This window comes from Mastacembelus armatus, chromosome 23 (assembly GCF_900324485.2).
Source record: "Mastacembelus armatus chromosome 23, fMasArm1.2, whole genome shotgun sequence".
Lineage (NCBI taxonomy): Eukaryota > Metazoa > Chordata > Actinopteri > Synbranchiformes > Mastacembelidae > Mastacembelus > Mastacembelus armatus.
Window position 1 is genome coordinate 9,520,403 of NC_046655.1, and position 16,034 is coordinate 9,536,436.

The 16,034-nt window shown below is 38.6% G+C and overlaps 1 protein-coding gene across 3 annotated transcripts in view; it reads left to right on the forward strand.

Moving 5' to 3' along the window:
* Positions 1 to 16,034, forward strand: part of cacna1c (calcium channel, voltage-dependent, L type, alpha 1C subunit) — a 149,703-nt gene that overhangs the window by 42,373 nt on the left and 91,296 nt on the right. For all 3 annotated transcript variants that reach the window (XM_026326405.1, XM_026326403.1, XM_026326404.1), the window contains one exon: positions 2,406 to 2,511. In XM_026326405.1, the coding sequence (XP_026182190.1) occupies positions 2,406 to 2,511 (106 nt within the window). The remainder of the gene's footprint in view (positions 1 to 2,405; positions 2,512 to 16,034) is intronic.

The following is a 16,034-nucleotide window of genomic DNA, read 5'->3' on the forward strand; positions in this document are numbered from 1 at the left end:
AGAGATTATCTGTTTATTGTGAGCTGCATGTTGTGTTCAACTGAGAATCTCAGAAAATAACACCATCTCTGTGTGTATGAGGATGAAATCTGTGAGACAGTTTGTCGTAAGCGTATATAATTGTATAAACATGTTGAAATGCTGACATTATATGTGGAATTCCAAAATCCCCCAGACAGCAGTCCCCTAGTGAATACCTCATCACGTCAGCTGTGAAACCTGCTGAGTTAACTATGTTGATTTCAATTTTATTTTAATCATTATTGTTTCGTACAGCCGTCACAGTGAACCCCTCCTATGCTGCGATAGATGACTATTGTTATGCTGATTAGTGTACATTACAAATTCACTTGGTACATTGTTTTATTATTGAGTGTCACAGTTTCCTCAAAGTGTTATGTTGTTCTCAGACAGTTGTTCTGAGACAATAAATCTACAGCAGACAGTAGATTTATTATCATGTTGATGGAAGTTGACTTTAAGGGTTTCTAAAATTATGGGTCAGGAACCCAGAATGAGACACAGGCCTGTTTTTATGTGGGTCCCCACATGTTTGGAGTGTGTTTTAATGAGTCCCTGCTACAAGGGTGAGTGATTATCTTTGATACATTTGGTCTCAGGCTGACTGATCTTGTGACCGATGAAGTTGAAGAGTCAATCCTTAATCTTAAATGTATCCAAACTAAACAAGCTTTATTAGCCCCACATTAAAAGCTAAAGGAGCTGCTGTTTGTGTCCTTTTGTCTTCATCCTGTAAATTTTAAAAACTGGATTAAATTAACGCAAAAATAAAATGTTTCCTTTTGCAAATTAAAGTAAGTGCAATGAGCAGAGTTACTTTCCCAGGCCTAGTGTCGCCTGCACTTAGATTGCATTGCTTCCTGTTCATTTTACTGCAGGATTGATAGGATATCTATCAATAGTCCACCTGTTCATCTTGTAATATATATGTATATTTTTTTGTCTAGGTTACTTGTTTTGCATTGCAATCCAGTTGAAAAGTAGAATAGTGTTTATCTTCTCCATTATTACCAGCCGCTTTTTCCACATGTGGCTCAAACGTTTGAGAAGTTTCAGAAAACTCAGATCACTCGTCCTGTGCAACCATTAACTGTAGTTATAGCATAGCAGCCAGGGCATGATCCCTTACTGACTTTCTAACTGTGAAAACTGACAGTAGTTAGAATGAAGATTCAGCAAAGTCAGACTCAGTGTGCAGCTATGATTAGACTTGAAAAGCCTGCATTCATGATGTGATGCAATGTGTTGAACATGACTGTCAGCTAAAAATCTACATTTGTTTGCTTATGGTTTGTCTTCTGGATTTGAGCTTGTGACATTGCTGTTTATATTATTCTACAAAGTCTGGAGTCTAGACTAATTTGACATGTAGCCAAAAAGGAACAAAGATAGTGAGGGGGAAGGGAGGTACAAGAGAATCGAGGGAGAGCAAAAACGGTGAAGGAAGGTGACAGCAGTGGCACTTAGTAATTGTGTTGATGAAAACCAGACCTCCTCTATCTCTCCTTCACGTTTTCTCTCTCCCTCACTCTCTCACCGCTCTTCATTCCCTCTTGCCTTGTGTCTTTCCCTCTCTGTCTCTGAGGCCAAAAATAATGAGGTCACTCCCCTCTCAAGGACCGTTCCAAATAAAAACCCTCTGTCTGTCCTCCCTCTCATTCCATCTCTCTCTCACTCTTTCTTTGTCCACATCCCGTCTTCCACGCGACAGGCCTGCTCCTCGCCGCACCCATATTAGGACATGCAGTGTCTCTCTAACCCCGCTGCATTTACAAAGAGGTTCTTAAGTGAACCAATATGTCTTATTGTTAACAAAAAGCAAACTCTACAGCTTTGATCTCTATCACTGTGTACACTGGTAGTGGACTCTCCTATGTAAGGATATATTAGCTTGTTTAAAAATATGCCTGACATGAGGCCTTTTTCTTTTTGGGAGGGTCAGAAGTCAGAGTCTGCATTATTTTGTGCTGCGTACCAGCAACGATCCATGAAAATCTGCCTGAACTTGATGGGTTTTTACAAAAGGGACCAGAGGAAAACCAGATTTAGTCTGAAACCTGTGGATAATTAGATTCGATCCAAGACGTGGGCAGCCAGGACTGATCCATTGTTAGAAAGAGACCACCAGTTAAAAAAGAGCCATGGTCAGTAAAAGCAGTACTTCACAATCCTCCCCTTGAAAATTGATTTTTTTTTTTTTCCTGCAATGATTGAATATGACACATCACATAATACAACATATTGTCAGTGAACGTCATTTTGACACATCCTCAGTTGAATGTCAATTAAGAGGACCCAAACTGGGAAAATCTCTAGTGTCTAAACACCTCTACACTTATATTCCACTCTTTTCTGGTATGTATATTTCTTAACCCTCCTCCCAGACCATTTGAGATCATCATCCTGATGACCATTTTTGCCAACTGTGTGGCCTTAGCCGTCTATATCCCCTTCCCCGAGGATGACTCGAACGCCACCAACTCCAACCTGGTGAGTAATCTACAGTGTTTTAACCCTGTTTACAGCGGAGTGTGCTTACTTGTCGTTAGATCAAATAGTTGCAGGTTTAAGATACTTCTTGGCTTATTGGTTGTGTTCAGTCCTGGAAGATAGGGCTTCTTGGCTTTATTGCTATGGTCTGGTGCTGGAGTTTTCTTTGTGGGTGTATTAGCTTGACTCACATGTTGTTAGGTGTGCGGGTGATTATGAAATGTTTCATCAGCAGATTTTTCTGGTAATTAGCATTTCTGAGCAGCATGCCATTTGCACATTTCCAGCTGATTCCACTGTGTGTGTGTGTGTGTGTGTGTGTGTGTGTGTGTGTGTGTGTGTGTGTGTGTGTGCGTGTGTGCGTGTGTGTGTGTGTTTAAGATGGTAAAAGACAAGAAGGGTGGCAGGAAAAATGGGAGCGTGGGGGAGCATTAAAAAAAATAAAGTGAAAAAAATGTTATTTTGACTATTGATTTGTATGTGAGTTGATTTTATTAAAGGAAAATTATAATTTTCTTGTGGTTAATGCAGCATTTCTGGCTAAAGGAGAAAATAGCTGTTATGACTGAGGAACTGTGAACTCTTAGCAGGCTGAACTGACATGTTATGATCGGGTAAAGATGTTGATTTTGTGGTTACCAAATGCCATCTAGTAATGCACTAAATGTACTATAACTCAATATATTTCAAAGTACAACAAAAATATTGGACAAAACAAAGAAGTGTTGCTTCAAAACTTTTTTTCTGATTGCTTCTTGCCAAACTTCTTATGTAATTACATAAACCTGGCTGCTCACCAGGCTGTGTGTGTCTAAATCAGTGTGTTGCAATGTGCTTATATAAATCAATATTATTATCTACATTTGTACAATTTGTGTGTGTGTGTGTGTGTGTGCATATTCGTGAGCTTACAGATGTGTGGCAGTGTATTAGTGTGAGGAGGACACTAATCCCTCTGAGGCCATGTTAAAATCTGTCACTTTTTTTCTTTCCCTCTAAGAGTGATATTGCCATAATTTACTAATTCTTGAGAGCTTTAGCTGTACTGTGGTTTTCAGATTGCTTGTGTTGTATGTGAACTGTGCAATGTGTCTGTTCACATCTCAGCATGTCCATGCATCATGTTTATAGACTTTAATTAGTACTGACAAGAGGTGGATGTCACCTGATATGATGCCTCTTTCTTTTTGGGAAGGTTAGGGTCTATGGAGAACATTTGTTTTGACATATTCAACTGTGTCGATGCAGTTTTACAACAAGTACATTATTCAGAGATAAACAAGTAAATGTTTCCATCTTCTCCATCTGTCTGTCACCTACACTTTCTCACTGTTTTGAATCTCTCTGAATTCTCTAGGAGGCACACATACAGAAAATACATTACTTTCTCCATGCACCAGAGTCTGTGGAAACCTTTACAGATCATCTTTAAGTGTTCGCAGTTACAGTTACAGACAAAACCACTGAAGATATTCTTTAATTTCTTTAAGCTTTTATTTAAATATCTCTGAATAAAATCTGCTTATGACATCTGGGATTTAAATCATGTCAGAAATATTGAAATTACCAGAAGCAAGCGCTACTCAGACAGGCCTTAAAACCTTAGCACCTTCAATATAAGCTTAAAAGCCTTGACTTTCAACATAAATAATCCTCAATGCAAGCTGGTACAGTAGCACAGCTCTCAAACATTGTAACATAAATATAAAGAATATTTTAGGTTTTCTCATCTAATATAAGTAAGTAAGTAAAAAATAATGCTTAATTTTTCACTGGACCGTCTCTAATGGTAAGAGTAACAAATTACCTCATTCCTTTCAATATCTGTCAACACCATGCTGTTTCTGTGCTGTTTTGTAACACTGTACATCATGAAACACTGGCATGCAGACACACAGACACTTCCATGAAAAGCTTGGGCTCCTAAATGAACCTATTTTCAGGTTTTCTATTCTTGCAGGGTTATTTTGGACCCCCCCCCCTCCTTCCAGTTAATGAAAAGACTGAAGATGCATGCATGCACACCACCAGCACAGCTGTGGTCAATTAGTTTTATTACCTTCTGACTGACAGGAAACAGTATTCACATGAACCAAAGGCTTAAATGCTGTATATGGTTAAAACATGTATCTGTGTGTATGTGTTTATTCATGTAATTTGTATGTGTGTATTATTAATAATTGTACAAGTTAAAGCACATTGTCTTTTTGGGGGCGGATAAGGAAATGCTGTCAGACTGATTGTCCAAACTGCGTGGTGTACTTTAGCATAATTAATTGGTGCAAAAGAGGCATGTGTGCATACATTTCATACACTCGAGCAGTTCTTAACTGGATTATATCCCACTCAACATTTAGATTCAACTTGAAATACTTTTGCTGCCTCATAATGTCCCATCCCATTGTGATCAATGCCTGCACTTGATACTGCCTGAAGTGCATGTTAAGTGTGCATACATTCTCTCTATATCACAAACATTTTGAAAATTCATTTAATTTAGTTTTTCACTTTTATTGTCTTAGGAATTAAAGCAGTAATTACATAGTCATTAAACCCAGGGCTGCCAGAATCCATATAACTTCCCAATGGTATATTTTCCAAGGTGTCTATTGTGATTCTCATTATATTCACATTTTATTCATTTGGATGATCGGTTTTACCTACAGTGACTGTATCGCTTAAGGTCACTCTTGTAAATCACATGGGTCTTCATGCACATTTGGAAATAATGAACCTGTGACCTTATTGTCTTAACAGCAGAACCCCTGCCAATTGTCTGAAAATTGCTCTTATAATAACTAATACAAGGTATTTCTTACAGTGTCACCTTTGCATCTCAGTGCTACCAACTGAGGTAACCTGCTCATTAAGTATAATGTGAGTTTGAGCCACAGCAGGCTTTTAAATATTCCCTGCTGTTTTCATTCACCTCACACTGAAGCTCTTCTGTTTTTTCACACCTTTGTGTCATTCTTGTTGTTGAGTATTGTTGTCATGTTTTCTTTTCTTCCATCGATGTGACATATTGTGATTCTCCTCGTCCTTCCACCCACGCATTTTATTTCTTGCCATGTTGGCGATTCTTATCACTTGCAAATAAACTATAAGTTTATGCACCTAAAATATTCATTATATTTATGTTACAACCTTTAAACAGCGACATCATGACTGCAGCTCTATATCCTGATGAGGATCTTTAACTTTGCCCCTGGGTCTTAGAATCAATATGGCTCCCCCTTGCTAGATTTTAAGTCTCTCTTATGCAATACCAGAGATCTGTTGTATTGCTTCCAGTACAAGATTTCTATTTCTGTCTGCATCCCATAATGTGCTGTTCTGTCTCCTTGACGACATGCCCAATAATAGCAGCGGGAGAGGTTGTCATGGATATGGTAACCGTAGTGATGCTCCTCATCTGTCCTTGGTTACAGAGGAAAGACGGGTAGGAACCAAAGTGTGAGAAAGTCTTTACTTTTGGGAAGGAAATATGTGCTGCACTTTGACTAGTTTGATTTGGGAACAATAATATTTATTAAAAAATGGTAAAACTTGATCAATTTTGTTTAACTAAAGTTTGACACTTGCGGGAGATGCTTCTGTTCCTTCTCTTTAGCTGTTCTGTCCCCATCTTTGTCTCTCTAGTCTTTCTGTCGCTCTCTCTCTCACCTTAAACTCTTTTCCCCCTTTAATCACTTTTCCACTCTTGCGCTCCCTTCATTCCTTCATCTAATCACATCAGTATGTATAATTTCAGCTCGACAGAATAATGTTGTGATAACCCACAATAAATTTGACTACTACCACAAAAACTGTTAGCAAGGAGGTCAGGGTGTATAATTGCATGTGGCTTCGACATGTGGTGACTGCAGTCCGTTTCCTTCTTTTAACCATGCAAGTGATGTTTTCCTAGTCTTAAAGCCTCAATAACTTTTAGTTGCTGAGCTATAACTATGTCGATTTACAGAAATTTCATTTCTTAATAAATTAACTTTTACTGTTTTCCTAAGGATATTTGTTAAATTAGACTTTTTCTTTCATCATGTATACTACAGTAATATCCATGCAATTAATGTGACATTTAAAACCAAGAGACAACATTGGTGTCATCTGCATTGGTTAATATTCCTCTTGATCAGTATTATGAGCCACATTAAATCTACTTTGACAGCCTCATAAAGAGTCCATTACCACACATGACTCCTAGTATTGGTGTCTGTTCTTGAGTCTCCGTGTGTCTTCTTGCCTCTATCATCTTCTCTCCATCGTTTCTGCGGTAGAGGATTAAGTTAACATGCTGTACCTTTGGGTGCTACAGTAGGAGTGTCTATATATAGATGTAAAGGAGCAATCAGCTTCTCTGTCTGAAATGAACACTAACTTAGCCAAACAATATTGGTCTGTGATTGCTTTGTGTTTGTCAGTGTGCATTTCACAGTCAAATGTCACAAATGCAGCCGCTGACAGTGCATCCAGATAAGGATGGAGATATGTGTGCATGGTTGCATGAGTGAAGGTGGGTGTGTGGATGGCAATAGTGGAATTTGATGCATTTATTAGTATATTACAGGGGAGTGTGTGTGTTTTTACTATACATTGTGTGTATTAACAGACAGAGATTAATATGATTCACTACTGTATTTTATCAGCTTTTATACACATCAGTTGGCCCTTATACACAGATGGGAAACTTAAAATCTGTTGCAAGTTTTCTGCAGTATAACAAGTTCCAACCAACCACGCTGTAGCCTGGGGAGTAATTATTTTGAAATTATAAATGCTGTTCCCCTTTTCAGCTCCCAGGGGAAACAAGGAATACCCCAGTTACAATTTGGGCTAGAGACATGGGTGCATTCCAGCTTCAAGCTGCTGTTTGGTTCTTACTGGTTCTTTGCAGCTGGGAATTAATCTGAAACATGAAAAATTATTTACAGTACATGGCAAGTATGTATGTGAACATCTCTGTCTGCCTTCTCTTTTCTACTTTTATTTTTGAAGTGGATTTTATTGATGTGAAATCCAAAAATGCAATTGGCAGTGTTCTAATGCATGAGCTAATGGATTGTGGTTGGTATATTACAGGAAACATAAAGCCAGTTTTTAATTGCTGTATAATAAAATTGAACTATTTTTTTGTTCACATGATCAGGTCAGCTTTTATTGCACTTTATTTGGATATTTAATTTACCCCTTTAAACTGAAAATATAATAATAATAAGCCTAATATTTAAACTGAAACATTTGGCCACTCTATTTGTCTGGCTATTGGGAAGAACTTCATTTTTATGGTTTCTAAACAGACACAGTATGACTAAAGCATAACATTCTGGGAACCGTTTTGGTGAATTTTAATTGTTTTGAATTGAAAATCTGTAATAAGTAACAATATTGCATTGTGCATTTCTGGTTGCCCCAGTCTGTCCCTCACTTCCTCTCTCCTCCACCTCTAATAAAAGTAAAAGATAAAGACTCTAAATGATGGCAGCTGTGGCACCACATTCATTACAACACCATTTCCTCCCCCAGCTTCCTCTGCCTTTTAATGGTCCCATTTTGGTGATAAAGATAGGGAGATTTCCACTCAAACCTCCTGACCTCTCCCCTCTTTCTTTTTGTCTTCCTTTTTTTCTAACTGTAAAGGAAGGAAAAGTACATGTATTTCTCTGTGTCTGCTTTGGCATGTATGTGTGAATCTGGAGTCCAAACTAAAAAAAAGAAAAAGTATAGCATCAGCATAGTTTTTTTTTTTTAAGAAATCTGTCTCAGGCATACCAGGCCACAGTCATTTTTAAGGCCATATTTGTGTAGTATTTGTGTGTAGTGTGTAGTGTATTTCTGTGGGAGGAAATACATATCGCGATGGACTGTATGCATGTGCATTTGTGCAATGCTGCACTGGCAGCACTGATAATGATTTGATAAACATGTGCTAAATCAGGTCAAATGACTCTTATGAAAGTTAAAGTTTCCTTGATGTCGATGCGAAGGCAAGGAACATTAATGTTACATATCTGTGTAAAAGAGGCCCGTAATACCAAGTTGGATTTTTGATCTGTATGAAGCTCCAGATGTGAAGGAACAGAGGCAGTGAGAGACAGAAGAAGAGGAAGAGAAAGAACAGGATATTTTTACTGAGCTAAAAGTGTCCACCTCTGCCTCACATCGACCCACATTACAGCTCCCACAGAGCAGAGAGAGAGAGAGAGAGAGAGAGAGAGAGAGAGAGAGAGAGAATATGCAAATTTCTGTGCAACCTTACCAGAGGGAGTGTTGTCAATCTTTATGTCCCCATTTTGGTCAGAAACATTCCCATCATAGTTTGCCATCATGGCAAGCACTGTTGACATAATGGTTCTGTTTAAAACAAACGGCTAGCTTGTTGCCCCCTAATCACCCTCAAGTCAAATATTGAAGCAATGATCTTTGAGATAATGAGTAGTGCATTTTCAGATGTGCAGAGATTAAAATTTGAGTTAACCCCCTCATGGGGAAATTTGTGTTCCACCCATTTTAAAATGTTCCAAAGCACTGGGCAGCCACAGCGGTCTCCAATGTATACTCTGTACGTGTGTGTGTGTGTGTGTGTGTGTGTGTGTGTGTGGGTGTGTGTGTGTGTGTGTGTGTGTGTGTCTTTATTATTCCAGACTAATATTTGACCAGCCATAAAAGTCAGGTGTGACATCATCAGAAGAGTAAAGCAAACTGCACACCAGCCCTTAGCAGTCACTCATGAAACACCTAAAACTTGATTTTTCTACTACGACAAACTGAGAATTACTCAAATGTAAACATTTATTTACAAGCAGCAGGAAGAAGCTGATATGTCCATAGTTGACTGTGGTCAAATAATTTTTTTGTGTTAATTTCAATAATGTGCTGCAGTCATCCTTCTGCTTGTTGGAGCCTCATGGATGCCCTAATTAAAGACAATAAATTCAATATTCAAAATCCCATTCTGTGCAGAAGCCTCAGCTCACTTGCTCACTGAATAAATAGGTGGTGTTGTGTTGCTGTGTGTACTAGAACTAAACGTGATGTTAGTGTCATATTCAGTGACATTTAGCCATCTGGTCTAGGATCCTGTAACCACACATATACTGTCTCTGTCCCTCTCCTTGTCCCCCTCTTATGCACGCAAGGTGATGGTTTACACACATCTGTACACCCTGGGTTGAAACCCTGTCTGTTGTTAAGGGGTGTCACTATGAGAAAGAACCACTGTAGTATGCATGTTTGTGTATCTGCACACTTGCTAGTGAAATTTGTGTGTTTTGCTTGCATCATTCAAGACTGGGTTCCCATAGAAACAGATGTTTCCGTTTTCCTCCTTAGTGGCAACATGTGACAAACTGTTTCTGTGTGTAATAACATGAGGACACGTGGCTTTTAATTAAATACAGCAGTGAGGTGAATCCAGTTAAAAGATTATCCCTTATTGATCGACCATCATAAAATCTCTATCAGTCACAAAGGAGGTGTAGATAAAGGAAAGCACATGAAGGATTTTGAAAACTTTCAGATAATCGAGATGTGGATTGTGCCAAAGGGGCTGTAGCTTAATGTTATTGAGAAGTTCCTTATATTTAGCACACTCATTATTTAGGCCCACCTGACATGTATTCAGCCGCTCCAGTATTTGTTTTAGTCTGTTTTAGTAATGAGCCATCTACAGTGTAATAGTGACTTTGCTCAGAAAGATAAATATGTTAGCTCTGTTTCTGGGTCTTAACTGTTAATTGTTGACACTAGTGAGAGGCAGATTGATCCTGATCAATACAGTGGCCTTGTTCATATTTTAAACTGCTGCTTCCACTCATCATTCATTAGATTCCTGGAATTGATAAGCAAATAAATAGTTTTGTTACAGACATTATAAAGATTATACTGCTATTTACTAAAAGTAACTATAACTTTGATATGCTTTACATGGACCAGAGCAGAAGTACTTTGTCAGAGTTACCTTGAAAGGATTTTTGACAACTGATACTGAATAGAAATCACTATTTGAAGAATTTTAGGTAATCAATCCAAATTCCTCAAATAGCCACTTTTTGTCTGATTTGATCACAAGTGGCCACTGACAATAAGTCTCTAGTAGATGTTACTGTATTTTAAAGCTTTTTCAAAGCTTCCGAACGCCGTTGGAAAATGGTCAATAATCATGCACATTTGTTGTTAATTAGTTAAACATACAAAACCAAAGTTGAGGCATTGCACAGTTGGATCGCAGTTGTAGTTAGTGTTTTTTCTTTCCAATTATGAAAAGCAAAGGGGATGAAGAAAATATTGTATATTTAATAGTGGAGTGAGGAGAATGTGTGTAAAGTCCTATATGTTTGTATGTTAATGTCTTTTAAACCACAGCTCACACTACACAGTTTTTGTGCCAGCTGCTGTATCTGGATCATTGATCGCTGTTATCTCTTATTACCTTCTATTCTTTTCTCTCATCACCTGTTTCTTTCCTGTCCTCCTGTTTTGTAGGACAGCTATCAGAGGTGTGTGTGTGTGTGTGTGTGTGTGTGTGTGTGTGTGTGTGTGTGTGTGTGTGTGTGTGTGTGTGTGAGATACAGCAACCTCCCTTCGCTGCACCCCCTGCACCCTCCCGCTCCTGGGAGGTGACCCAGTTTCCCATGATCCTGTGCGGCTGCTTCTGCTGCGTTGTTGCCGTAGCGATATTGCGAGGTCCTTTAATGCCGACTGTGACTGCACCATGAATAATGGATAGAGAGAGTGACAGAGTATTAGACAGCAAAGTATAGAGAAAGAGGAGGAAGAGTGACTGGAAAAAAAGGGGAGGTGGGGGGGGGGATAGAGACAAAACAGTAAAGGAGGGAAAGTTTGTATATTAAAGGATACATATTCATAAAGATGCAATGATGAGTGAACAAAAAGGAAGAGGATAAGAAGAAGAAAGAAAAGAAAATGCATTAAAGAACTGGAGGGAGTGATGGAGGGTAGGAGGAAAGAGAGAAAGGAGGAAACAGTACACAAAACGCAGAGGAGAGAAGAAAATTTGGATATATGAGTTCAATACAAGCAATTTGGTGTTTGTATATTTGTGTGTCATTGTGAATGTGTTTGTCTAGGTGTGTGTGTGTCTTTGTGGCCATCAGTGCAGCTTGTAGTTAGTCTCTGTTACTGCTGACTGCAGCACACACCTGTTGAAAAGCACTTTAGCTGTCACACATTAACACAGTCTTTCTCTGGTGGAGACACATACCTGTACACACAAGGGCATGTAGAGGTGGCCACCCATTACCTTCCTGCCAGAGCTGTCAGTCCTTGGCTGTCATTGAGTTTCTACAACAGTGAGTTCAAACACACACAGACACACACGCACACACATACGCAGAAAAAGCCCTCTCTCATTGGCTGCTGTGAATAATATATTTCACTTCATCTAAAAGGCTTTAAAGTGCCCACACAGCCTTTTAGTCCCAAGCAGGAAGTTAACACAGACATGCATACATTTGCTCAATAAAAGAAATGAAGGGAAAAAGGGACAACATGTTAGCAACCAGCCATGCTTGATGAACTGACATGAAACGTGTCGACTCCCCCTGTTTTCCTGTAATAAATTCTGTGCATGCACAATGTTGAAGAGCCAGCTGTAAAGAGCCAGCTAACAACTTCAAAACAAACATATTTCTATATTTTCCTAGATGCTCACACATAGAAGGGTTTTTTAATGATTAATGAGATTTGGTCAAATGGGCCCCTGGGCTCAGCAATAAATTACTTGAATGATTAGCAGTTATCAAAATTACTGCCAAAAATTGCTGCTGATCAAATTAGTTAATCAAATAATCATATATTTTCTGTAGTAATTAAATCAACCTTTATATCAACCAATGCAGATTCAAGGACCAGCCGCCATGTTTACTACATCCAGAGCTTTGGCTCAGTGACATAAAGTTATTTTCTCTCCTAAAAATTCTTCACATGTGAACCAAAGTTCAATGAAGTGATCTTTTTTACAGCATATATCCACACATCCACAGCACATGGTCCACAAGGTTAGGCAGCAAACAACTCCACGTGTTAGCTATTAGCCTTTACTAGTCGTCTGACCAAGTCTGCTTAAGGGTTTCAATGTGTGTGAGGGCGCGAAAGAAAAGAGCAATGCAAGCAGGCAGGGGGAGAGAGAAGTTAGAGTGTAGCTGAGTGTCCGGAGTTAGAGGGAAGAATATGAAGAATGAAGGGAAACAGGAGGAGGTTGTGTGTAATAAGGTAGAAGATGAGCACTGGGGGAATGATGAAAATGAAATGAAAATGAAATGAAATTTATTTTCTCAGAATGAATAAATATTGCTAAGCAAACTGAACAAAATCAATGTTGAATCAGAACTTGACTTGTGACCAGAACAGTACATGATTTACTGTAGTACTAATTAAAAATATGTCTGTAGTTTGTGATCATCACAAGACAGATAACAAAAACATTGTGAAGACATTTATTCAAGTTAAACTGCCATGTTTTCATTTATTTAGTATGATAGGCACCATTAAGGCAAGGCTGTAACTTTTTAAATAACAAGTGGTCCTTTACAGATCACCTCACTTCTCACTATACTGAACATACATGCAAGACGTCAGATCAAACATAAAATAAATTGTGCAAACGTCCATATCCTGCCTGAGGTCTGTTTTAATGAGCTGCTGCCTCTGCTTCTCATTGAAGCAGGTCCGTTTCTTCGTTTGTGGAGTTGCTTTGAGTTAATCTCTTTTCTTTCTGACTTCGCTGCAGTCATAAAAGGACGCATTGTTTCACAGCAATAATGAATTGGCACCGAGATTCAAGCCAAACTTTTAGGTTGCCTGGCAACATGAGCGACACTAGCGACCATATATGGACATTTTTGCTTTCAACTTCCTTCCACTGTGACTTTATTTCTTTCTTCTCTCACTAGCGATATTTTTCACCTTTGAATCTAGTTGACCTTAAGCAGTCAGGTGTGATTTTGACTTAAGGAAATGTTCAAACAGACAACCTGTTTGGTTCAGTACAGTGTTTTACAGCTAATTATCACTGGCTGTGAAAGGAGATAGTTTTCCCACTAATTATATAGCCAAGGGGTAACAGAATAAGATGCATATGAAAGCATGTTCCTCCTTGTTTCTCTCCTCCTGTTTCTGCCTTCTTGCCTCTTTTCTGCTTATCTCTTTACTTCGCCTTCTCTTCCAGCCTTGCTCTTTATGTGTCTGCTCCCTGATCTAATTAAAATGCCATCTTCAATTCACTGGTGAGCCCCCTCCTTTCTTGTCTCTGTGCGCTGCTGCAGTGTAAACACGCTGTGTCATATTAAAAGTCTGAATCCGCTGTGTCATGATTTGGAAGCTTAGCAGCTGATCCGCCATGTTTGATAATGTGACTGTGCTATGTCAGATAGAGTATGGCAGGGGATTTTGAAGATATGTTATGCTTAGCAGGTTTACGTGATGGTAAAGGCTGCAGCCATTCATTCAATCCTCACTTCAAATAGATGGCAGTGTGTATGTGTCCTTAACAAAATGGAGGTTTGACAGAGATGCAGTAAAAACTCTTTTTTTTTTTTAACATCTCATTATTTTTTCTTCTTGCTCTAGTCTCTGCTGTCTCATTAACTTTAAACTGACACACACCATCACATTATAAATAGAAAAGCGCTCAAAAAAAAAGGTCAACCAGGTTCATAAAGGTGCTGTTAGATTAACCTGCACATACACGGACTCACCAACTCCTTCACCATCCTGTGTAGCTCATCTGCCCCTAATGAAAACTGACAGACTGACAGTAAGATGCAGCTCTCCTATTGGTCCCGAGCTGTGATATAACCTTGTCAGTGTGTCGCACGCATTGTTGAATGAGTGTTAAACTCTAATTCTAATCTACAGCAACCTCAAAGTCAAATTTAATTATGAACTCAAACAGTTAGACACAGAGTGATTGCGATGCACACCCACCCAAACACATCCACACACAAAGTAGCATACACTGACACTTAAAAACCTTTGGTGCAGACAGCAAAAAAGCAAAATTGACTAATATCATTCAGATGGGTGACATGTCAGCTTTTATAATTAAAACCTGTGGTTTTACTGTTAAAACTGATATTTTAATGTATTTTAATGGTAAAGGATTTTGCACAAAGTAACTGACAAGGTATCTTTAAAAAGAAATCTTCATGTTTTTGCACATGCTGTCTCTCACTTCTAATTTTGTCTTTTCTGTCTCTCAAATTTTTCTTGTTTCCCCTCCTTACTCTCTGTTTCTGTTTCTCTCTCTCTGTTGCTACCTGGCAACAAGCTGGTTTCCTTGGGAACGAAGCTTAGTAGCCTCACATTTGCAGAGATGGGGGTGTGTATGTGACAACTAGTACACAGAGAGCATGCAGCAAACGCATGCTCAGACCCAGGCATGCATACACAGAGAGAAGAACTTAAACAGAAAATACCACTTTTACACAGATATCTTCTTCTTACACAAATGAATCATGCACTAATTTACAGGAAGGAGTTCACTGTTAAAAAGAAGAATGAATCAGCCAATTGCATCACCATTAATGAAGAGTGCAACAATTACAGCTCAAGCTGGTTATTTATTCAGAATAAAAAACTATATGACACCCCTGTCTACATACTTTTATGCTCTTTTTTGCATTTGGCTGTTTGGCATAGTACTTTTTGTGTCAGTTGTCAAATTTTAATCCATGCGCTTACGACTTTCTTTAAAAATTTCTGGTTTCACCATAATATTGCCTTTTGCATAAAGAAATTGTTTAGATTTTGATTGGCCTCAACCTCATGAAGTACTTTTGGGATGAATCTGAACACAATTTGTGGCCGGCCCTTATCGCCAAACATCAGTACCTGATCTCGCTGATACGCTTGTTGCTGAATGGGAGCAAATGCAGAGAAACATTCCCAGAAGAGTGGATGCAATTATAATAGCATATTACTGTCTCAGACTTAAAAGTGATGTTCAGTAATCGCACATGGGGGTAATGTTTAGATGTCTGCATATTTTATTAAGGTGTCCACATACTTTTGGTGACATAGCGTTAAATGCAAGTGATGTCTTTGATATACTTACTAATAATGTAATATTTGTTTATATCATGTAGCTAATTTTAAAAGTGCCCATCATAAAATAATCAGTTGTCTTAAATGCTATTTTTAGCGATTGTGAATTGTGTTTATATGGCATCTATTTGTTTTCCTCTGGCTCTAGATTATGTCCAAGCACTTTTGTTGTTTGTTTGTTTTTTTTTTTCCATTCTTGGGAGCCAGGTTTTTTTGTCAGATGGACTGCCTGAGAGGTGTGCTGCAGATTTTAGAAATTGTTAGTCAGTGTATAAAAGAACTATGAGAAATGATCTCCCTCTGTGACTTTCACACTCACACACTTTTAGGTTGTAGTCACAAGGGAGACAGATGGGCTGTGAAGAAGATGGGTTTGGTTACAGTGTGTCCCAGAGAGAAAGAGAGCGATGTTTATCAACCGCTCGGCAGCTACGCACAAACACACATACACAAATCGCATA